We start from the raw sequence: 25,576 nt of genomic DNA, 5'->3' as shown, positions 1-25,576 counted from the left end.
AGCAGCAATTAGTGTCTGGAAAGTATGTCCCCAAGCTATGTCAACTTCTGTTTTGACATCTCGTATCTTTATCATACTCATTATTTTAAATGTGGCCTATTATATGATACACTATAGCTGATTTCGCTTATTTGAAAATTATTCTAATTACATATTAATTATATAAATAAATTATATATTTATATATTAGATATTATAACTTGTATTAATGCTTTTCTGTTTAAACAAAAAGTGTTCAAGGTGGCTATAATTTTCAATTATACCAGATAATACAAAGGTAAGTCCGAAGGAATCACTTTTCCTAAACAAAAGAATGAGATTATTCCTTTTATTCCCTCCAGTACTATCTGCAGTTCTATAGAGAGTGAGATCTAAATTCAATTTGAACAAAGTACTAAATCACTTATTAGTATTAGATGTATGCATTTCATCAAACTTTGGGTTCACTAAAATAAAAAACTAGAAATATTTATTCCTTTTTAAAAAATAAGCCATGATTTCCTTAAAGTACAGAGCACTCTGATTAATTTTAAACCTCTGGTCAGGACCATAACCTACAATTTAACTGGTCTTATTACTTCTAGTTAGAGTTTAAATGAAATAAAAATTTATGCTCATATCACATTAAACTCATCATAGTTTAAAACTAGAAACAGATACCTTCTATCTCCCTCTTTTATACACAAAAGGCTATTATTTCTGAATAAGCTGCTGTTATTCCAATTGCAGGAATCAAACAATCTGAATAAAAACGTATCAGCAAATAAACCAAATATTTGACAGAATAAGGATACTAATGTTGTGAAGTTAGACTTTGGGTAGGCACATTCTTCTTCCATAACCACTTTTTATTACACATTCTTAGCAGCAGAGAAAGCTGCTAAAGATTTTAAAAATAGTTGATATAAAAATCCACGGGCAGAAGAGAATACATTTTAATAATATTCTAAATTTTTATACAAGTATTGAAAGAGTTGGCAACACGTGCAGAACAATGTCCCAAAACACTATCTATGGAATCCCAAAATAATATCTGCAACATGTTCTTGCATGGATGAAATAACTGTAATCTTAACAATCTCAATATTGTGGCACTTTTTTTGTACCCCATCTTCAAAAGATACCAACATTTATTGATTGTGTGATAGCACATTCTAATACAACCTGTATTAGATTATCCAGAAATTGGAAAATTGGACATGACTGATCTCAAGTGTCTACCTTATACATGCATGTAGAAGTTCACTTGCAGATAAACTTGACCTTCAAATTTTTATAAACATACCAGAAAAAAATGTGCCATCCATGGATGATCCATGTTTTGGTTTCAAATTTGAGGGTCGCTATATCCATGAGTATATACCAGAAATATGGGTACCTTTAAAAAGTATTACTATACTTGCAGATAAGCCAAGGCCAAGTTTTTGGATGCATTTGGCATTTTAAATTTTTTGTTTATCTGCAAGTACATACCTTAGTTTTCATATCTGTGGCTTACAATACAATACAATATAATAGCAGAGTTGGAAGGGACCTTGGAGGTCTTCTAGTCCAACCCCCTGCCTAAGCAGGAAACCCTATACCGTTTCAGACAAATGGCTATCCAACATCTTCTTAAAGACTTCCAGTGTTGGGGCATTCACAACTTCTGGAGGCAACTTCTGTTCCACTGATTAATTGTTCTAACTGTCAGGAAATTTTTCCTCAGTTCTAAGTTGCTTCTCTCCTTGATTAGTTTCCACCCATTGCTTCTTGTTCTACCCTCAGGTGCTTTGGAGAATAGTTTGACTCCCTCTTCTTTGTGGCAACCCCTGAGATATTGGAACACTGCTATCATGTCTCCCCTAGTCCTTCTTTCTCTTAAGCTAGACATACCCAGTTCCTGCAACCGTTCTTCATATGTTTTAGTCTCCAGTCCCCTAATCATCTTTGTTGCTCTTCTCTGCACTCTTTCTAGAGCCTCCACATCTTTTCTACATCGTGGTGACCAAAACTGAATGCAGTATTCCAAGTGTGGCCTTACCAAGGCATTATAAAGTGGTATTAACACTTCACGTTTTATCCCTCTGTTTATGCAGCCTAGAACTGTGTTGGCTTTTTTGGCAGTTGCTGCACACTGCTGGCTCATATTTAAATGGTTGTCCACTAGGACTCCAAGATCCCTCTCACAGTTACTACTGTTGAGCAAGGTACCACCTATACTGTACCTATGCATTTCATTTTTGTTGCCTAAATGTAGAACCTTACTCTTTTCACCATTGAATTTCATTTTATTAGATAGTGCCCAATGTTCAAGTTTGTCAAGATCCTTCTGTATCTTAAGCCTATCTTCTGGAGTGTTGGCTATTCCTGCCAGCTTGGTGTCATCTGCAAATTTGATGAGTTCCCCATTTATTCCCTCATCCAAATCATTGATGAAGATGTTAAAGAGTACTGGGCCCAAAACAGAGCCTTGGGGTACTCCACTGCATATTTCCCTCCATGAAGATGCAGTTCCATTGAGGACTACACGTTGAGTGTGGTTGGTCAACCAGTTATGAATCCATCTGGTGGTGATGCTGTCTAACCCACATTCTTCTACTTTATCTAGTAGTAGGTTATGGTCTACTTTATCAAATGCCTTGCTGAAGTCCAAGTAAATTATATCGAAGGCATTCCCCTGGTCCACTAATTTTGTCACATTATCAAAGAATGCAATGATCTGTTTTTGACAAACCCATGTTGGCTTGTGAGAACTTGGGCCATCATATAAACACTGAAAAAGCAGAAGCACCAGAGGTTGTGGAATGAACTGCTTTCAGTGTTTTTCCCAGGAAGCCACTTGCCCTTTCATGCTGGTTTCTTAATCCATGACAACACAAGATTCAAGGGTATGTTCTTTGCCTAGGCATAATAAGGACAATTTATGTGCATCCAAGAGGAGGACGTTTCTCCAGCAACGTTGGCGCTTAAGAGAACAGGATTTTCAATATCATAACACAAGAAAGTACCCCCTAAATCTTAAATAAAATAATCAAGAAATAATTACAATAAAATGAACACTTTAGAGAGGCCAAAGAAGAATAGAGACCCTGGGGAATCCATGACTAGGAGCATCTGTTGTATGCTAACATGCAGGGCATCCATTAAAAATTTAAGTTTTATTATGATCCCAATAAATAGTATTCACAACTGCAAAACCTGAAGATTCACAATGCAGAACAGTACAAAATTATCATTTCAAGTACCAAAAAACAAGTTACAGTTACGAATAAATGTGAATTAAATATATGTATACAAACACAATAGAATTACAGTAAGCATAATTTACAAATTTACCATGCTCTTAGCACAAATGTTTTTGTAAATAAGTGCAACTAGTCATCAAAAGACTAATGGAAAATATTAACTTTGCCGTACAAGCAAAGCAGTGAGATCATCTGTAACATCCTGTTCAGTAAACTGAAATGAAGAAATTGGACCTCAAAAACCCCATAAAAGCTTCGTACCTCAGTCAAAACCACTTCCATCAGACGTGTGAGAGGATCTTGACAACTCACAACCGCAGAGATCCAGCTGATTTCCTCTTCAGGCTGATACACCTTAACTCTTTGACCCTGTATACTGTAAAGTCCTGGAAAAGAGTTCCACATGATCATGTAAGACAGAAATATATTTCCCCCCCAAAAGATTTAACAGAGAAAAAAAAAACCACCCTAAACAAAAGTGCTTACAAAACATACACAATTTTAAAGAATTTGTAGAATATAAAGTAAAAATGTTTTAAGAGGTATTATTGTGAGAAATAGTTACCACAAATGTATAGGTCCTATACTATAGGATAATGAATCAATTTCTAAAATGTAGTTTAAATATTTTAACTTGCTGACAGTAGCTTCTACTTTTGTTTTACTTTTTTCAGACATCTTTTATATAATAAAATTAGCAATAACTAGTGAAACATGCAATGGAATTGGAGGACACCCTTGGACAAACTGCCTTTATTCAATACATGGTCATGCAGCTTGTTCTTCTCCAGAACTTTCAACTACAACATAATTACTCACTTTTAGCTCAAGTATTTATAATAATACCAGATTTATCTTTGATTTACTATATATCCCAATGTTCAGCCATGGGGACAGCAACAAAACCAACCATCTACCTCTATTCAAAGCATAAAATGAGCGAGAAAAAAAATAAAAATTTATCAGTAAACAACTAAAACCATGTGTTCTGGCATCAAAAAATAATTCAATACAACTGGTCTACCATGCCAATAAGTCTAGAAAGGAGATCAGACTTTGAGGAAGATAATAAGATTGCCTGAGAAAAGGCCTTCTTCTCTATACATTTCAAATATTCTTTAATACTGCATGGCCAAAAGAAGAACAGATTTGTAATGGAAATCCTGATTCTTCAAATAACTTAATCCCAAGATATTTAGGACTTTTAAAGATCATGACCAGTATTTTGAACTATGCCCTAATCAACAATCTCAATTCTAATATTTTGAACAAGCTGAAACTTTCCAATATTTTTCAAAGGAAGCTCTGAAAAAAAGATAATTATAGTACTCTGAAAAACACATGTTCCTGAAGCTTGAAAGAATGGATGCAAGTGCTCAATAATAATAGCTTCTGGACACATTGAATACTTCAACACAGAGATTTGAAACTAAAAACTAGGAATATACATATATAACATAAAAGGGAAGTAAAAGCCCAAGACTAAAAGAAGCTAAGCCCTACATATTGATATATTGGCTATATCAGGCCTTTACTTCTACGGCTGCTTATATTGAAACCCATTTTTTGAATAGCAGAAAGCTGCTTCAGGTGATGCAAACAATACTTGATTAATTGTGGGGTTTTGACTTGTAAGAAACATTTCAAACAAAATGAGGCTACAAGTAGCACTTATCAGTATAATCTAATTGCCATCAAAATCAAACACATTTAAAAAACCTTATTGTTGATCTTACCTCTGCTAAAGATCTCTTGAAGCTTCTGATCACCAATCAATGCATTGACAGCTTCTCTTAATAAAGGCTGCTGTTGGAGAAGTTGGCTCTGACTTTCTGTTGGCATCTATCAACATGTTTTTAATATGAAAAAATAGACGAGATATAAGACAAAAGCATGAGTAACACTGCCAAATTGTTCACAGATAATTGACAGGAGCCCAGGTTTTAGAAATGCTTCTAAGTTCTAAAAGTTATTTTGGTATTATACAGTTCTGCTCTTTCTCTCAAGTACATTGTAAAATTTGATATTTTTGCCAATCACAGCCTTAGAGAAACAGAACAGGTACCCTGCTGAATTTATGTACAACCATTATACTGCTTTAATTAGGGATAACAATGTGTGTTAAAGCCTTTCCACAGCACATACCCTAAACCAGTGCTTCTCAAATAGTGGGGCGGGCCCCCCAGGGGGGGCGCGAGGCTCCGTAAAGGGGGGCTCAGCTCAAATTATTTTATATATTTTTGTTTTGCAGGTTAAAGTTTTTTTTAATATTGTGTTCCTTTAAATCCTGTGCTCCTTTAAATCTTTTCTGCTACAGTTAATAAAGCTATTCTTTGTTGTAAATTGATCCACATTTCTTTCTTTTTTTATTCTCTTATACGTTAATAAGGATACAGTGTTATGCAGAGGTGTACTTATAACAATTTTATAGACAAATGATACTATTTACAGTCGCGCGGGGGGCGCGAAATGTTTTCTTCTTCCTAGGGGGGGCATGACAGAAAATAATTGAGAAGCACTGCCCTAAACTGAAAGTCTTGCATCCACATTTTACTTGCTTGTATGCCAACCATTCCCCCCCAAAATAGTGGGTAATAGTAGCAACAAAAAACAATAATTCAAAATTTTAAGTACCCCACATAAAAAAGCATCAAATGAAAACATAAAATTTAAAGATTAAAAACTGACAAATACAAATGCCACACACTTGCAATCCCAACTATAGCACACCATCTTCCTGCATCACAGGAACATTCTCCTGAAGCTCAAGAGGGCTTAAGCTTATCAGATCTCTACTGGGGGGACGACGACGACGAAGGATGGGGGCACGGACTACTAAAAATCCCTGTTTCTGAAGATTTTATCAGTTGATGGAATGGGATTTAGAGTGATTTTATTTGATCTTTTTGAATGGGAAAATGAATATAAGAGAAAGTGCTTCCATAGTTAGTCAGGTCCAGAGCCATGCATAGTTTTAAAGGTAGTCCAGCACCCTGAACTACATCCAGAAGCCAAATGGCAACCAGTGCAATTCCCAAAGCAGTGGAGGGGGCATGGACGGGGGCACAGACTACTAAAAATCCCTGTTTCTGAAGATTTTATCAGTTGATGGAATGGGATTTAGAGTGATTTTATTTGATCTTTTTGAATGGGAAAATGAATATAAGAGAAAGTGCTTCCATAGTTAGTCAGGTCCAGAGCCATGCATAGTTTTAAAGGTAGTCCAGCACCCTGAACTACATCCAGAAGCCAAATGGCAACCAGTGCAATTCCCAAAGCAGTGGAGGGGGCATGGACGGGGGCACAGACTACTAAAAATCCCTGTTTCTGAAGATTTTATCAGTTGATGGAATGGGATTTAGAGTGATTTTATTTGATCTTTTTGAATGGGAAAATGAATATAAGAGAAAGTGCTTCCATAGTTAGTCAGGTCCAGAGCCATGCATAGTTTTAAAGGTAGTCCAGCACCCTGAACTACATCCAGAAGCCAAATGGCAACCAGTGCAATTCCCAAAGCAGTGGAGACCACAAGAAATATCAGACCATAGCCATTACTGCCAGGCCACCAAATTCTGTAACACCTACACAACTTCCAAATACGTTTCAAGAATAGCCTTACACAGAATGAGTTACAGTAGTAAAAACAGGTAGATCGTAAATGATTGCAAGCAGGGATTCCTTGTCTGATATATAAGATGTAGCAGAACAAAAGTCCCACTGGCCATCAACTGCCACCTGTTTAAACGGGCGCTGTAAATCTACAAGAACCTTCAAATTGTGTACATCTGAGTAGAGGTATACAACTCTGTTCAGAGTCAATGATGGAGCTTTTTTGAAATTGGTAGGTCTAAAATCATTCCATCTTGCAGAGATTCAGTTGCAGTCTCTTCTTCCCCATCCAGACCAAGACAGCTCAGTCACTGTTTCCACTACATAAGCTGTTTGGTTCAGAAATGAGATATATAGTTGGGCATCATCACCATACTGATGATACCAAATCCAGTGTTGGTAGATGGGGTCTAGGACAACTCACTGTGACCAACTTGCCACAGCCAGTTTGTGATGGCCAACTCACTGCAGACAACTTGCCGAGGGACAACTTGCCATGGCCAACTCGCTACAGGACAAGATATTATACTAATATTGAAGAACTGGTGGAACAGAAACATTAAAGAAAGGATGCAAAAGGAGGGACAAAATGAAATATGAATGATAGAAAATTAACTTTTAAAATTATTTTAAATAATTTGAATTGTTGAATTGTCCTGTGGCGAACTGGCTGAGGGGCACTGTCCCATTCTGTGGTAGATGACATGTCCATTCATGTAGATCAGGGATATCAAACTTAATTTCACTGAGAGCCGCATCAGGGTTGTGTTTGACCTGGGGGTGGGGGGCATGGCCAGGGTAAGCATGGCCAGCTCAACGTCACTCCTGTCAGGGGCACCTGTGGTGGCCTGAGTGCTCTACCAGCGAAAACAGGCTCCCGAGTTCTGTTTTCGGCTGCCACAACCTCCTGCAACCCTCTGCCATTGAAAATGGAGCCCATTTCCACTGGGAGAAGCACCACTGGTCAGTCCTTTGCTGTTTCCAGGGCGGTCCCGCAGGCCAGATCCAGCCCCCGGGTCTTGAGTTTGGCACCCCTGATATAGCTTTTAAAAAGGAGTGGATAGAGGACAAAACCCTGAGAAACTCCATAAAGTAGAATTCTCCTCTTTCAACACCACTGAATGCAAATGCCCTTTGAAAAAAAAGATGTATGAGGCAAGGCAGCACCCTATATTCTAATCATTCTAGAAATGCTCAATGAAATCACAAGTCACTAAAAGATCAAGGATGCTTTGCCTGATACAGGTATCTTGAAAGGCCATCAAGCATGGCAAATGCATTTTCCGTGCTGTATAGCAGTAACCTGACTGCAAAGAATCCAAATAATCTGACTCTTCTAGGACTCTCTGCAATTGAAGGGACACCACTTTCTCCACAATATTTCCTACAGAAAGAAAGGTTGTAGGTAGGTATAAAGTTGACCAAGTGAGAAATATACCACAGCCACCTTCAAGGGTGATGGAAATATTCCCTCACTGAAATGTAGTATTGATATTTGCTCAAATCCAACCCCTGCCATCTCATGAGAGATCTTGGGCAAAGATACAACTAGAGGTAGTGGAGCTGATACTTCAGAGGGCCCTATCTCAGGCCTCACAGACTCAAAATGATCCCAAATCATTTCACAAGACAAGGCCCCAGCCATCTCTAATGGCACTGTCCAGCAGGACTCCAGCTCCTCTTGGATTTCAGTGGTTTTGTCTGCCAATATGTGAAAATTCTTCACAGTGGCCCTTCAGATACTCTTGGCAAACTTCCTTCCCTAAAAGGAGAATGCATTGTTTTAAAAAGGGCCACTGGACATCATTCAGCATAGGCAATAGGGGTAGCAAAAAAAACACCCTTCTATTTTGCCACTTCAATCACCATTGTGTAGGCTCTAATATAAGCTTATATTAGTATCTTGTCAAATTTAAGACCGATCTTCAAGTAACACTCTAGGTGTCCCTTCTATTGCTTGCTCTCCATGCACTCTTTTAACAGCTCCTTCCCTACTGTGGGGGAGTTGCACCTTAAATTCTACTGAAATCAGAGTGTGATCAGTTCTTGGCAAGGGGTGGAGTTCAATGTCTCTCTTTAGATGTTGCCTCTGCTTCAAAACAAAAATTAGATGCTGTCATGCATATTGGCAACTATGAACCTGTGGGCTGCTCTATACCATCCAGAAGGTAAGCCCAAAATTTCTAGCTAGGCCAACTCCATCTTCACCTTAGCAACCGGGTTGAATATTCCTGGAACAGATGCTACTGTGTAACAAGTGCAACAAACCCATCTGGCCCCTTCGGCCCAACCAAACAAGGTCTCACATCTAGTTATGTACACAATAGTGACTCTTGAAGGTAGCTTCTTCTACTACTACAGGTAGCCCTTGCCTTACGATCAGAATGACTTTACAACTGCAATGACTTGCAACCAAAATTCTGGATTCAATTTTGGTCATAATTCGAGACCTACCTATACCCAGAGTCCAAGTCAAATATTAAAACTGAAACCCAAGAGATTTCCAAGGTAGGATCATCCCTTACTTCTCCACCCAGGTTTCAGTGATAAGTCTGCCCACTCATCCATAAGATTGTGGATGAAAGTGTCTTTTTTAGACAGACCTATAATTTAATTGCAATAGTCAAAACCAATAGACTTCAAGAATCTAGTCCTGGTTCCTGGTTTTAAAAGTGAATGCTGGAAGGATTGATTGATCTAATGTATTGAATTTACTGAATCTACCTTCCCAGAGTGTGGCTCCTTCCAGCCAATACTTAAAAGAGTAGGTAGTCAGGAAAACATCCTAATAGATGGTTACAAAAAGTTTCTGCAGCAAAATCTGGCTGAAGAACTCATAGTTTAAATCCAACCCTAGGCCAGGAGCCATAAATGCAGATCTCCTACAACCTTCACCTTCCTTGAAATTCCCATCTGCTCCAGTTTCTGAAAGAATGATGGCGAAACAGCCAAAATAGTGGCCATAAGACTGAAGCTATCCAAGCTCTGATACTATGGGCTCAACAACATTCCAGGAAATGTCCTCTAGGCAAGAATTATTGCTCAAGTTATGATGCCATGCTTTTTCCCAGTAAGCAGGCTGGCAAAGGCCTTAGCAGGTCTTCCAATACATTCCACGTATCATGTTGTAAGAACACTGCCAACTTTTAGCTGGGAAGTTGTCTGGCATTCCAACTCACTAAATATCTTCAAAAACCAAACTGTGGTATTAGCCATCCTCTGCATCCTCTGACACATTCTTAGAGTCACTTTAACTCTTGCAATTCTTTAAAGCATTCTGATTTTAGGTGCCATAATTTATTTACATTTAAGCTTTTAAACTAAAGAAGTTTGACTTCAGGGAAGACGAACCTGCCCAAATGCAACATTACATAAGCTTTTCCAGCACAAACAAATGTTAAAGCAGCCTCAAATATCAATTATTTAACATGTACTAAGAAGCATCACAGAATAAAACTTAGAAGCCTTTCACAGTAGACCAGGTCAGGAAGTGGATAACCTAAGAATTGAACTTTACTGATATAGACTAAAAACAACAGAATTCTGACTGCTTTTCTCCTTCCCTCCCACCTATACCAAAGAATCAAGGCAGGGTTATCCAGAGCATTTTCTCATATTTTTCTGGGCTATGCTGGTATTTTACCAACAATAGCCACATCTTTTCATTAAGGCCACCTCCGAACACCTCTACAAGTTGCACTATTTCTTAGCCAACTGCAATAGCACTAATGTGCTTTGTATTTTGTTTAAAAAGACTCAATAGTAAAATTCTATAGTTACTTCTGGACACATCTAAAATAGGGGTGGGTGGGTTTATAATTTTTTTTTATTTTTGAATAAACACAAACAAACAAGACACAAAAACACCATAAAAACATATTCAATTACAAATTATAAAAAGTGTGTCAATTGGTTACAAAGAACTTTCGTGCATCCCTTCCACAGTCACCTAAAATCCATATCAAACTATATATTTTACATCAAACATATTTATATATATTACTATCATTATACCTCATCCTTCATATGACTATAGTTGTTTTAACATCCCTTTATAACAAATATTCCAAAATTCAAAGCAAAACCATATAATGGCATTCCATTGTCTATTTTCAATATCATCCAACCACATTCTATCTTTGTGAAACGTTCTAAATAAAAATTAATTATGTTTGATACCAAAGTTTCTAAACCTCCTTTCTTAATCACTGTTTACAATTTATATCCAATTTCAATATTATAGGCTTTCATACATAACTAAGTTTCAAAACTTCCTTTTATGGTCACCATTTAAAAATTTATACATTATATCATTATCAATTATTTATCTAACTATATCCATGATCAATCCAATTTCAATATTATAGGCTTTCATACATAACAAAATTTCTAAACTTCCTTTCATGGTCACCATTTAAAAAATTTATACCAAATTTCTCGTCAAGCCAATACATATGTATACATTATATCATTATCAATTATCTATCTAGCTATATCCATTATCACTTCATTTTTAACATAATGCTCTAATTTTAACTATTTAGCTAGTATTTTGTTAATAGTTTTCATATCTCAACCTGTGTCTTTCCAGTAGTAGTACAGTCTTATTTCTTTTGCCTTATGTGGGATTAATCTTCTGGTTATTTCCTTAATCAACTTTGTGTGGACTTCTCTTTGCACCTTGTTGCTTGTTGCCTGTCTCATAAATTCTCGAAACCCTCCATCAGCTTCTTTAATAAGCTTATCTTTGGTTATCAGTAGTGCTTTTGTCAAAGTTCCTCTCCTTAAATCCATCAATTCTTCTCTTTTTTCTCCTTCTGTACCTTGAAATCTGGGATAGAGCTCCTTTCCATCTCCCCTTTCCATGTGCCATTCTTTCCATTTCCAACTACGCTCAGATCACTGTTAATATCCACAGTTATCTTGCCTCTTTGTTCACTTTTCCCTTGGGTTTTTGAGACTCTAACCTCCACTTTTTCCATTACCTGGCTATCTTCAATTTTATCAAATTTTGCTATATTACCATCTATATTTTCCAATTTCTTCTCAATTCTCTCTGATGTTACTAATATTTTTTGAATTTCAAACATAATCTATTGTAATGTTATGGTTTCCTCTTGGTATTGTGCCATTGTCCAATTTATAAACACTGCCACTGCCAGATGGAAAACAAAGCTTTGTTTTTCACTTCTCTCTCGCTGCCAAAGAGACATCCAAAGGGCACCTGCATAAACAACCCATCTTATTTCGTTGCAAGCTAAAACCTTTGAAGTACAAGGTCAAAATGATAAAAAAAGAGAGAGAAATATTTCCAGAACCAGCCTCCAACCTCCAAGTGGCAGTGTAACTTATTTTCCCTCTGATGTACTGCTCTCTTTATATTCCCTTTATATCCTCTTTCTATTCCAAGCATAAAAGAAACAAGGCTCTTAAATGGAAAAAAAAAACCATCCAAGCCAAGTATTGTGAAAATAAAAAAGATTTAATCCATAGGTAAAAAAAGGAGAAGAAAAGCCAATACTTTCACTTTAAAAAGTAGGAAGTGTTTGCAAAACTTCTATCCATAGAAGACAATTAAAAAAAAGGATAACACACTGTCCAAAATAGCTTAAATTTGCCGCTTCTTTTCTTTTCTTTACAAGTTTAATTTGGTTTTAATATTTTTTGGGCAGTCTCTTTTGTAAAAATAAAATTTCCTCACCAGATGGACACACTTTCTCTTTCCACTTTCCTCCGGTTGCAGAGCTGTCCTGACTTCAGCACCTTGGGGCTGCGCTTCTATCGCTGGCTAGAAGAGATTCTCTTGGATCAATCAGGGACTTTGCGATGTCCCTGAGATCAGCAAGACGTACTCTTCCCTGTCACCGTCTCTTTGGGACGGTTTAGGTCCAGATGGACCACCCTGCGGTAAAAGTATCGGCTGCGATCTTGGAGCTCCAAGATCGCACATCCGTATCGTCGCAACATCAGCTCCTTCTCCTAAAATAGGGTTTTAAATAACTTTTCCTTCACAGATCTCCGTTTCACTTCAAAGGTTGCTTATCATGCAGCATGATAGAACCTAGCAGTACTTTGCCTAATTGCTGCATTCCCCTTTATTCCAAAACAAGATAGCGTGATGGAAGAACATTGAAGACAAAGCACAATTAAAAATGAAACTCGTATTGCCTTCATATTAAAATCATGACAAATAAAAAGTGTACAATTCTGGATTAACTTACCTGAAAAAGATGTAATCCATTAGCATCAGACAGGAATCTCAAGTCTCGGTCTACAAGAGATTCTACTGGAACCACAGACCCTAAACCCAGCTTGTCCACCAAAGGAGTGAATGTCTAAGAAAAAAAAACCAGAACAAAAAGTAGAAATACACATTAGGAAGCCCGCATAGACATACACAAATATACAATTCTCTCTACTTTCAAACACATTATTTTTAATATGATCAAAATAACCAAAATTTTGTTTGAGAAATATTTTCATCTGCTAAAAGGAATTATACAATTTTGTTTAAAAATGAAGGTGGCCATATTTTCATCCCCCCCAAAAATAATAAGCTTAGTTTTTTACTTAGGGTCAATATAGAATACCAATACTTTAAAAATATCTCCATAATACAGATTGTGAATACGAACTTATGACCAAAATTGGTATGGAATTTCCATCATTAAGTTGGTGCGCGTGTAAAGTGAGACATCACGGGACCAGACTGAGTCCTTTTGGGAATCTTGGTTCTCCACTTTGTAGTTGTTAATGCAGGTCATTCAGTGAGTATCAATGCCAATCCAACCCATTCTGAGTTTGGTCCTTCCCAGCCCAGAAGCTGGAATCTCTCTCGTTCTCTCAACTGGTGCGGCAGGAAGCAGGATAGTAAGCAGCCCCAGAACCACGGGGGTCTGCAGCTGCTTGCCACCTCCCAAGGCAGGGTGAAGGGTGGAGGAAAGGGAAAGATTGGAGGAAGAGAAAGGCAGATGGAGGAGTTGAAGGGTCCCTGCAGTTTTAAGCACAGAGGACTGCCAAGTGCTCAAAGTTTGATCACATGACCATAGGAGCACTGCAATGATTGTAATTTCAGGCTCAGATCGTAAGTCATTTTTTTCAGCATCATTGTAATTTTGAACAATCATTGAATGAATGCTTGTAAATCAAGGACTGCCTGTAGGGTACAAACATTTCCATTGTAGGGTTGGTTTTTTTTCATTTCAATAAGATTTTTTCCCCTCACTACAGCCTAAATCTGTTTTTTTAGCCAAAAATTAACCTAAAAGACAATAGGTTTTGAGGTCACATACAGTAAAATCTGATATGACTGTGATGGCGAACCTATGCCACGCATGGCAGAAGTGGCACGCAGAGCCATTTCTCCTGGCATGCGGAGCCATCACCAGTTCCTCTTCCGGGTTCGGGCGCAGCAGCCAGCTGGTCTTCACATGCATTGGTGTGCCAGAAAGCAGAAGAGGAGCCGCCCGGTGTGCATGCGCATGCTAGGAAAATGATCTTTTTTGTTTCCAGTGTGCTCATGCGCATTGGCCATTTGGTGATCTGGTTCCTGGCACGCATGCCCGCACAAAAACCAGCAACAGGAAGAGCAACGGCCGTGAGTGCCAAAAGAAACCGAAAGGGGATCCCGGTCATCACTTCTTAGCAGAGCAGAGCTGTGGTTGGGGTTTCCCTCCCTCCCCACCCAAGCAGGCCTTTTGCATGGCCCTAGCCCTCCAGCCCGTGGCTCATCTGCGGTCCGAAGTGCCTGGCCTGCTTGGGCGCCCCAGAAGAGCAGTGGCAGCCACAAAGGGAAGGGCAGGAATGACCCACCGCAGCCATTCTCATGCCAGCCAGAAGCGGCACTGTGACAGCCGCCGGAGGCAAGGGAGCAGCAGCGGCAAGGATGGGCAAGGGCTTCCCTCCCTCCCCACCCGAGCGGGCTACTAGCGCAGCCCCAGTCCTCCAGCCAGTGGCACTGACATAGATCCAGGGTCTGGAGTGCCTGACCGGCTCAGGTGCCCCAGAAGAGCCAGCAGGCCCTGCGCAGCCCCAGAAGAGCAGCAGCTGCAGCCACAGGGGGAAGGGCAGGAGTGATCGGGCAGCCACTGCAGCAGCTCCCACACCAGCGAGCCAGGCCCTCGGCGTCATTTCCATGATAGCTTGCCTCCCTGCCAGCAGCTCCTCCTCCAGCATCCCGGCTGGAAGCGGAACCACAACAGCCGCTGTGGGGAAGGGGCAATCACCTGTTCTTGCCATCGCCACCCCTTCAGCTCTGGTAGAAGCGGCTGTTGCGCTGCTGCTTCCATCTGGGATGCTGGAGGAGAAGCTGCTGGTGGGGAGGTGAGCTACCTGCATAGAGATGCCACTGAGAGCCTGGCTTGCTGGCGTGGGAGCATCTGTGGTGGCTGCCCGGTCGCTCCTGCCCTTCCCCCTGTGGCTGCTACAGCTGCTGCTTCTCTTCTGGGGCTGTGCAGGGCCTGGTCGGCTTTTCTGGGGTGCTTGAGCCAGCCAGGCACTCCAAACCTCGGATCCACGTCAGTGCCGCGGGCTGGAGCTGCACAAGTAGCCCGCTCGGGTGGGGAGGAAGGGAAGCCCTTGCCAGTGCCGCCCCCTCGCCCCCGATGGCTGTCACAATGCTGCTTCGGGGTGGGATGCTGGAGCAACCAGAAGTGGGGGAAGTGGGCTGGGCAGAGGTGGCCCCTCTAGCAACACCGATTGCAGATGCTTTTTGTGCATTTGATGGAACAGGTTGAGGGACTACTGGGACCTGACGTGGCGGTGGTGGCATGGATGTAGGCAGCACGCCCGGCAGAGGTGGCAACAGCATTGTAGGGGGTGGAGGATAATCCCCGGGGGGGGGGGTTGCCCCACAACCCATGTAGGGAACATGGAGCCTGGAAATGGGTCTCCTAGGGCATCGGCTGACCAACAAGCGGCCCTTCGCAGGCTGCAATGGTGACAAAGTCTGTGCGCTGGGAGGGGTGGTTGCGAGGCTTGGGGCCTGGCGCGGGCCAGCATGGCCACCCCACCAAGAGGAAGGTGCTGGGTCCGTTGCCTCCAAAATGGCCATTATATTTTTCCCTGGGCTCCGTCTCCCAGGCAGGGGAACAAGAGCCCAGTGCCAAGCCCATCGGCCACAGCTATTTCCAAGAGCAGGTTGCTCAGCTCACCCCCAGTGCAGTCCGGGAGAGCAAAGAGCCTCGGGAGAGCATTTAGGGGGGTGGGGGAGGCTGTTTTTGCCCTCCCCATGCTCCTAAAAAGCCCCTGGAGCCTGGGGAGGGCAAAAAAGTTTCTATCACGGGCCAAAAGGAGGAGGGCTTTGCATGCCCATGCATGGTGTGTGTGCACGCTCACATGCACATGGGGGTCATGCGCATAGCATTATGGGTGCGGGCACACCTGCACAGGACCCCCCTGCGCTTCCCCCGCGATCCAAAAAAGGTTAACCATCACTGTGATATGATATAAGTTGCTTCAAATTAAGTATAACAAATGGTGAAAATACTCACCAATGCAGGCCAATGTTCAACTGACACCCTGGTTCCTTGCAGCAAAACTGGTTCATTTCTAGGAACCCAAACAAGGGAACCTTCCAGCATCAAAACTATAACTTCTTCTGCATGAACCTTTACCCAAGCATGTTGCTTCCAACTGCACCGATCAAATTCCACAAATATCTGCAAAAGATTCCAGAATGAGCTCATTCAGATATAAATGCAAACAGTTATTCTATGCCGAACTGTCATACAGTATGTATTCCTAAGAATATCTACTAATATCAACTTGGCTTTTCAACTAAGACTCTGTTTATGTACTTGGCAGTACTACCCCCTTCCCTTGAGACATGCAAGCACATTGAGAGAGGGCACTACAGACTGGTATAAGAAACAAGCAATCTCTGGAGTTCCTTCCCCTCCCTCCCCAAAACTCCTATGAAAGTGACATGGTTCTGTCTCTTTTTCAAAGGTGCAGGGAGGCAGTCTATCCTGGTGTGCAATGAAGTTGTGGATAATAGGAAAAAAACAGCAGGCGTTTGCCAAACAAATCCCGCTGTGGGGGGGGGGGGGGAAATCATTTCTCTTCCAAGCCTATGATTGCTTCTCTACAACTCTAAAATACTTTGTTACCTAATAGGAACCTCTGGAGAAGGTATAAAAAAGTTGATGACATCGCTATTGTTATTTGCCAATTCTTCTTGCAATCAGCAGAGAGTGCTACTAGGAGGAATTTGGATTCCTGAAGTTTAAACTCAATGACTTAAATGGACTGTTCTAATTCTATGATACACAAACCCCTTTCCAACAAAAAGTTCCAGGAATAACGTAAAGGTTTCTCCATCTTCAAAACTTCCCACAAAGAGAAGATCCTACCTGTCCCTTTAACATTCATACTCATCAGAGGAGTAAAAAAGAAAAAGGAAAGCATTTTAATAATGTTGTCTTTCATGAAAAGACAAGGTAAACTGAATTCTTTGGCGTATCAAAAGTATTTACAGTATTGTTTCCAGACATTCCATAGTACCGATCAAGGTGATACAATATGGCCAATCCTGGGCCCTCTGTTTTAATATGAGACTTTAAAGGGAAAAGAGAATAAAGTATGTCTGTCATCTGTATTTTAAGATTATGAAAAGAAAAGAAGAACAAAGAGTTTGGTCTTGATCTAGGAATAGCAAGTAGCCAGGGTAGGAATTTAAATATGCAGGGATCAAAATTAGTCAGCAGTTAACCAGGAAGGCAATCACCATCATCTTGGGAAGAGAGCAGAACAAGGCACATTGTTTTTCTTGAGAAGTGTGTCACTATCTTTGCTATGCTGTTCAGAGAGAAGTGTTCTAACCTGACAGGAGACCATCTACAACAAGGGTGTCAAACTCAAGGTCCGGAGGACCGCCCTGGAAACAGCAAAGGACTGACCTGAGGTGATTCTGCCAGCAAAAACGGAGCTCGGGAGGGCCGCATCAGTCCTCCCAAGCTCCATTTTCATTGGCAGAGTGCTTAGGCCAACATAGGCGCCCCCGACACAAGTGATGTTGAGCTGGCCCCGCCCACCCTGGCCATGCCCCGCCCCTGATGTGAAACACAACCCTGATGTGGCCCTCAATGAAATCGAGTTTGACACTCCTGATCTACATCGTACAGTGTAAGAGCTGCAGTAGCCTATATGCAGGACAGAAGGCAGAAGATTAGCAGAGCATATTCATGAACACTAATTATCAGTCAGTCATGATTGAAAACTCCTTAATTTCATAACGCATGAACATACCTAAACCATGGTTAATGCACAGTATACATAGAATCACACATTTTATGTACCATGTGCATTAATTATGGTCAAGTCTTTCCAGGCATTGTGAAATTAAAGAAATTTTCATCAGGTCTTTTGACTGCTAGTTGGTGTTAATGGCAATAGAATGAATACATTGGGAAAAATGTAAAAAGCTACTGCTTTTCTTCCACCTATGAGGTAGTTGATTAACTCCATTAACAGATTAGAACTAAAAACAGAGGCTTTGAGACAGAGAAATCTAATCTTAGATATACTGAATTTAAGACGCTGATAAATAACAGAAAAATACCACAGAAATCGCTGGAGATCTGAGACTGACATGAATTATCTGTACCAATTGTGCCCTACATTTAATGTTAATGTTAAGACTGGTCTTAACCTAATTTTCAACTTTGATTTGTTTATATGTTTTCATTAAAAATGCCTTTCTATTCTCTTCCTCAATAATTTTTCTTATATTTCCCATTAGAAAAGTCTGAAAGTTTGGTTTTTAGTTTGATTATTGTATCTCTTTATTATTGTGACTGCACTTAGTTTTGCATTCTATCTTTTTTGAGAATGAAAATACAAGAGCAATGTTTCAGGAACATATTCAAATGCCATATTTAAGAAGAAAAATGCTATTATATTTTTAAATATCTGCCTGAATTTTTTCTCTCATGCCATTTCTTAAAGCAGATAAGAAAAAGAAATTTGGTTTTTAAAGATGAACATTAGATGTTGACTTAAGCAAATTAAGTATCAAGTTACTTCTAAAAGCAAAACATAATTACAGATGAACTGTATCTACTGACTCTAGGGTTTCTCTACTTCGGGATGCTGGCAGAACACCATTCTCTAGAAAAACACCCTTGGCTTCAATTATGAGCTGATCCCCTGCTGACTTTTTAAAATTAGGTGCCTCATAATTTCTTGTAGTCATTGGACAAATGCCTCATAAAATAACTTTTCTGCTTAAAGTACTGTGTAGAGATAAAATATTAGAAAACGTAACTGCAAGAATAGGACTGGTTTGTTCCAAGAATTAAAGCGTGAACTTGAAATCTGGCATGTCTGACCAGCAGTTTGAAAGCATGCAAATATGAGTAGACAAATAATGGGAAGGTAACAGCATTCCATGCATCCTTGGCTTACGCTGGCCACATGACCACGGAAATATCTTTAGACAATGCTAGCTCCATCAGCTAAGAAACAGAGATGAGCCCCTTAGAATTGGTCATGACTAGATGGGGAAACCTTTACCTTTAGGAATAAGGCAATTTGTTTTTTTTAGTCTTGCATTCAGCAGTTAATTTAGTTGGGAGACTTTGCTGGTCACTATCAATTAGCCATAAGAGAAGCACAGGCAAACCATTACTGAAAATGTTGCCAGAAAAACAAGTAAAACATACATGAAGTCACTAGAAATCATGACTGATTCAAAAACACACATCTATAATCCCTCCCCCTGCAAGAATACAATAGAACTTAACAATATGAAATAATTTATTCTGAATCAATCAAATATAAATATTTCAAAAGCCTTGTAGAACAGAAAAGTCTTAGTCTGAGGTAAAAAAACAACAACACTAGGCTGAAACAGTTCCAAAGGTACTTTTTTATAGAGACAACTGGAACTTCTTGGATGAGAAGTGAAACGAAACTTCTTGGATGAGAAGGTAAATGTCTTCAAAGAAAAACCAGAAAGTCCAGTTGCCTCTTGAAAAAAAGCACCTTTGGGACAACCATGAACTGGATGACTGAGAATCTCAATAGACATTTAGGCTGAAACAGCATTCCAGAGGTATAACTGAAAGTATCTTTTTTACCAGAAAAATGAAGTATTTGAAACAAGGCTCTGTGGATGGTCTTAAAGTTCTTGTTTTACTGATAAAAATTGGAGCTAACTGGATAAATCCCTTCACTTAAAAGTTAGATGGAAATTACAAATGGAATTAAGTATAAAAATATAATTAGCTGGAGAAATCCAAAAGAATCTACAGAATAGTTAGCACTGATGTTCATATCTTACTCAAGAACAGCTTTAGGAGACCTGCTGAAGAACCTGCAGCTTCTTTAGGCCAAAGTGTAAAAGCAGTGTGTGTGTGTGTGTGTGTGTGTGTGTGTGTGTGTTTGTGTACAATACATACATACATACATACATACTACTCAATAATGAAACATACAATATACAAATTTGCATTTAGCTAAACAGTTAGAGTTAAATATTATTTATTTATTTATTTAAACAGAGCTAGGATAGATTGTTAAAATATTCTATATGGTAATATTATAAATTTTAAATAATTGAGATACTCTAATCAATAGTAATGAATTTCAATAATAACTAAATTAGGAAATATAACATAGTCATTTATTACTAAATTTCTATCCATGTAGTCTAGGCAAGCCAACATAATATAAGCGACCATCTACTTGTTTAATAATAAAGCTCCAACACATTATTGTACAGAGTATCTATGAATTTCCAACAAACTGATACTATTCTCTACAAACTGATACTATTTCAGTACAAGTTTATGTTATATAATTCACGAAGTCACTCTAAAACACTGTATGTCAATACTTTAAATAAAGTAAATCAACCACCAAAATCAATGAATCATTTAAAACTATTTATATTTTACAATCAACTGGAAGTAAAGGTGATCAGGCATATTATTTAAAAACATGAATCTCTCTAAAGAAAATTCTTCAGTTCATAACACGACATAGAGTCAAAATGGGAAGGAATTGATCTATAAGCATAACTGTTATTGTCATATTAGCTTTGTATACTAGCTTTGTAAGTACAAAGTGATAATAAACACTGTACTGAGATATATAATATCTAGTTTCTAATTTAACCCTGTCTTCTGATAGACGATTCAACTTCAGAACAAATCCTCAACATCTCTGGATTTTTTTCATTTATTTCCCCCACACAAGGTGTAATAGAAACTTTTACATGATTTTGCTTCTTTCACCTCACATATGATTTTTAATAACCATGCAGTCCTGTCATTTTGAGTAATCATTTGTCTAAATTAAAAAGTCCCATCTACTGCATTTTCCTTCAATAATTACTCAACTGGATTTGTAATACCATTTAATCCATAGCTTAGACTTTTCTTATATCTTCCTAAGGTATAACAATCCTAACACATTTTAAACATTCTACACACATATTCTGGAAGTTTGCTACTTTCTGAATGTGCTTTTATTTTCTACAATCACTACATACTGAGAAAATGTTCAAGTTGCTGTCTCTCTCATGGGAATCTAACATTAGGAAGCTAAATCATAAAAAAGTAAAAAGATAAACCAACTTTCCAGTTTTTGGATCATGAATAATAATCACAGATATTTCATAATTCTTTTAGGATTTGTCCATTTCAGACTTGCTCAATTTTCGTACAAGCCAGTAAAACTATTTTAGCCTCCCAAAATACCCCTTGTGCACTTATTTGCAATTCAATTTCTACAGCATACTCAATCTAGAATATTTTATTATAATATTTATTCTAGTTATTTATACACCGTAATTCTAGTCCTCTATCATTTACATTGTAAACATTTTCTACAGATCTTCAATATCCATTCCAAAGTACAACTTGATCTGGATAATTAAGTCAATTTAATTTTTTAAAATTCCCAGATTACATGTCCATAGTAGAAAGCCAAATCAAATGGCATTGTTCCATCTGCCATTTCTTCATTATCCATCATGAAAAATGTCAACTACAGTATAATTCCAGAGTTATTAATTGAGAGACATCTGTGATCATATGCTATGATAAGTTAAAACATATATTTGCTTATGGCTTAAGAGTTATGAGCAAATCCAGTTAACTTATCCAATATATAGGTTAACACAGCTGTTATCTTATTTTTCTTTTACTTACCTACACATTTTTATAAACCTTTTGAAACAAGTTCTAACTTTCAACTACGCAATCATAATTCTTTCTTGAAAAGTAAAATAAGTGGGGTAGGTCTATTGAAGCTTGCATTTATTTTTAATGTACCTAAATGTCCTTTGAAAAATAGTCAACAAGGAAACTGCTAAGGTCAAGCAAGGACATATTGTGATGTACCCAATTCTGTTGAAATTTTTTGGAAGCAAGTTAAATCATGAAGGGTGTGTGTGTGTGTGTCTCAGAATATCAAGCAGATGATAAAACAAAACAAAGCTTTTGGGTTCATATAACTTTGCTCCAAAAACCCATAAATTTTGCTTTAGATAATGGACTGTTTTACATACTACACTAAGAAAACACCATGCTGACTCAGAAACAACTCCATGCATCTTTGCTTAAACTAGTGTGTTGTGCGACTATGCCAATGGGTAAAAAGCAGAGTAGAGAGCTCGACTGCTGTAATAAATGGCTGAGACTGCCTTATGGAAAAATGTTGATAATATCAAATATGTACATTGGAATTTAGGTTCATATCCATCTTCTACTTGTATTTACTTATGTGAGATAAAATATAAAAAAGAATATATGTAGCTCAGGGTTCAACTGTGGAGTTCTTAGTGCTCTATGAGTTTGGTCATTTATTGGCTTGCAGATGTTTCATTATCCAACTAGGTAAATCATCAGTGCTACAGACGAGTTGTTCCCTGATTATACACAGCAATTCCCCTGCCAGTGTTGATGGGGATATGGTTTTCTATTTAGTGATTCATTTATTATTATTTTATTTACAGCTTGATTGTCAGGTATCAATCCCACCTTCTCTGAGTACTGGTTGCTGGAGAGGAGATAGTCTGGTCTTTTTGTTTCCTTCTTCAACAGACACACAGAGATAAACCACATTTGCACACCATTCAAAAGAGACAATAAAAAAGTAAGGAAACAAAAAAACCAGAACACTTCCTCTCCAGCAGCCAATGCCCAGAAGATAAGGAGGGATTAACATAAGACAAAAAGAAAACAATACCCTAATCAAGATAATACCAAGGAGAAAACCACACCCCCACCAACACTGGCAGGGCACACACTAGCACTGATGTTACCTAGCTGGGTAAGGAAATGTCTGCAAGCAAATAACCAAATTCAGAGAGCACCAAGATCTCCAGACATTAAATATGTCATTTAAGGCTGAAATCGAAACTGTGTCTTGCATTTAACAATTAAGGCCAATTTATGTATGTGTCCCATAACCAGGAAAACAGATACACCAAATATTACATGCCCACCACCCACCCTCATAATCTCACATGTGAGGTTTACAGGTGAATAATTCCATCAAAATATTTTGATTACAAACCCATACACACACATTATCCTCGATTCAATATCCCATAATCCTGGAGACTTTTGCGCTTAAGGTAAAGTATCCTTAAGTGACCCAAAAACCCCTTAAAAATGACCCAACTCTATAAGATCCAACTAAATTAGAAAAGTGTGATTTAAAAAAAACATCATCATCGTACTCCAAACACACTGCAACTAAACGGGGCCACCGGGAAAGGAATTTGCAAACCTACCAGCCAAACAAACTATTGCGAATATTGTTTAAGACACACACACGCACCGCGCGATGTTCGCTTAATAAATGGATCCCTAGCATTTTCAGCTCAGGATTTGGGGATCCGAAGGCGATTTTTCGCCAAGAGAAAAACCAAAAACCCAAGAACTGCCGTAAACGCAGCACCTGAAATTCGAGATCAGTGGCCCAAGAGCGGCCTTACACGCCAGAACCCACCGCTTCCACCTACAAGGAAGGGATTCTGGGTTATTTCGCGCAAAGGCGAAGAAAACGGAGAGAGAGAGAGAGAGACGTTTCCTCTAGATCAACACTCCCACTCCACCCACCCACCCAAAAACACAGGCAGCTCCCCCGCCATCCCTTCCTCCTCGGGGACACGGAGCCCCAGAGAAACCACGCCAAGCGCGCCACAAGGAGGGCGAGCCCCTGCGCTCTCCCCGCCCGAGGGCTCTTACCGCTAGATCCTGAGGGACGGCCCCACTCATAGCCCGCACGGTCCCGCTCCTCCAGGCCCGGGAGGGCAGAGCAGGCCCAGGCTCCGAACCCGCCGCTTCTCCCTCGCCCGGACCTGCTACCAGCAACAGCAGGAGCCGCTTCCCCACCGGGGAGGCCGTGGCGTCTGCCATCCCGACTGGGCAGAAGCCGCCTCCGCCGCGGTTCTCGACCTCAACAGCCTCCAGAGACACCGAGCGAGTCAGCGACAGATCTCCCTCTGGGCCCCCCGAAACACTGCCCGCCCTGTTCCCGGCGTGCCCCGCGGCAGGCTCCGATCCACCCCGGCGTGCCCCGCGCTCGCCGAACCCTCCCCTGGCTCTGGGCTCCCAGAATGCAACGCGCGGGACTCTATTTATTTACTTTTTTCCTCCCGGCATGCAACGCTGACCTTTTCGTTCTTGGTGGCTTCGTTTGTTCCGCCGCTCCCCACAGGAGGGCAGAGGGGATCCTGCCTTGTACGCGGTTAAAACAGAGACACACACTAGACGCGACCTCCTGGTCCGGCCCAGACGCTTAACTTGTCCAGCAGTGTGTTTTACAATAACAGGCCACATGTTAATAGTGGAAGAGCAGGAGTACAACCACTCTATATGGATTTTGTTTCCATGGAACTGGCGTTAGAAGGGGTATTATTTTGGCACTATGGTAATAGAGCATCATAACAAATATCCATTGATAAGCTTTTCTTGAAAGCTGATGTAGTGAATATTCAGGTGACTCAACTACATGTTATGGCCAAATGGTGTGCAAAACGTTAAAAAGGGTGTGTGTGTGTTTTGCACTCCTTTGAGTCCGTTGATTCCTGGCAACTGTGAACTAAGTCCCTGCAATTTTCTTGGCAGGATTTCAGAAATTATTTGCCCTTCGCCTCCTTCCTAGGGCTGAAACAACTGATTCAAGGTCATCTACCTGCTTCATCCACAAGGCAGGTCTCTTTGTTTCTAGCTTCATGTCTTAACCACTACACCAAAGTAGCTCAGATAATTACAGTGGGAAGTGAGGGCTAGGAAGACTACAGTAGCCTCCACATTTTTAAAGTAGGAAGACTACCATAGTGTTTTACGTGTTGACTAAGCCAAAGAGATTATGGCTGTAGCTGTTCAAAACTTCACCTCTATGTTCTCAAAAATGTGTAAAAATCTCCTTTTTCCAGATTATATAAATAACCTTTTAGGATAGTAAAATATTTCCTTTGTGAAAAACTGTTATTTCTTTTATTTATTACAGCTATAATCTTTATCATTCCTTTTGGAACAGAAGCTCAGTTTTCTGTAACGAATTGTGGACAATGCCGCATTTAAAGGGAGAGGTTTGTGTACTTAATGTTTGCAGTCTTCTACGGTTTACCATTAATTATTCTGGAACCTTCATCAACAGCACTTTCATCAGGGCAGGTTTGTTTTACATCCTCATCCCTCTTTAAATTTACTAGCTTTTTCATTTTAAGGAAAAGTTTACACCTGCACAATTAGATAATAAGGCAACACTTAAAAGATACT

The 25,576-nt window shown here is 39.7% G+C and overlaps 1 protein-coding gene across 2 annotated transcripts in view; it reads right to left on the bottom strand.

Annotated features, from left to right (window-relative positions):
- KDM3B (lysine demethylase 3B) overlaps positions 1-24,354 on the bottom strand; it is a 53,360-nt gene extending 29,006 nt beyond the window's left edge. The window contains exons 1-5 of one of the 2 annotated variants that reach the window (XM_081956055.1): positions 24,038-24,354; positions 16,328-16,495; positions 13,058-13,171; positions 4,964-5,069; positions 3,489-3,613 (exon numbers count right to left, since the gene is read on the bottom strand). In XM_081956055.1, the coding sequence (XP_081812181.1) occupies positions 3,489-3,613; positions 4,964-5,069; positions 13,058-13,171; positions 16,328-16,495; positions 24,038-24,208 (684 nt within the window). In that variant the 5' untranslated portion in view covers positions 24,209-24,354. The remainder of the gene's footprint in view (positions 1-3,488; positions 3,614-4,963; positions 5,070-13,057; positions 13,172-16,327; positions 16,496-24,037) is intronic. The other variant, XM_081956056.1, reaches the window with a different exon arrangement.
- Between the last annotated feature and the right edge of the window lie 1,222 nt (positions 24,355-25,576).

This window comes from Natrix helvetica (assembly GCF_964273705.1).
Source record: "Natrix helvetica genome assembly, chromosome: 1".
Classification (NCBI taxonomy): domain Eukaryota; kingdom Metazoa; phylum Chordata; class Lepidosauria; order Squamata; family Natricidae; genus Natrix; species Natrix helvetica.
The sequence above is the reverse complement of the archived record's forward strand: the minus strand, read 5'-3'. Positions and strand labels throughout refer to the sequence as shown.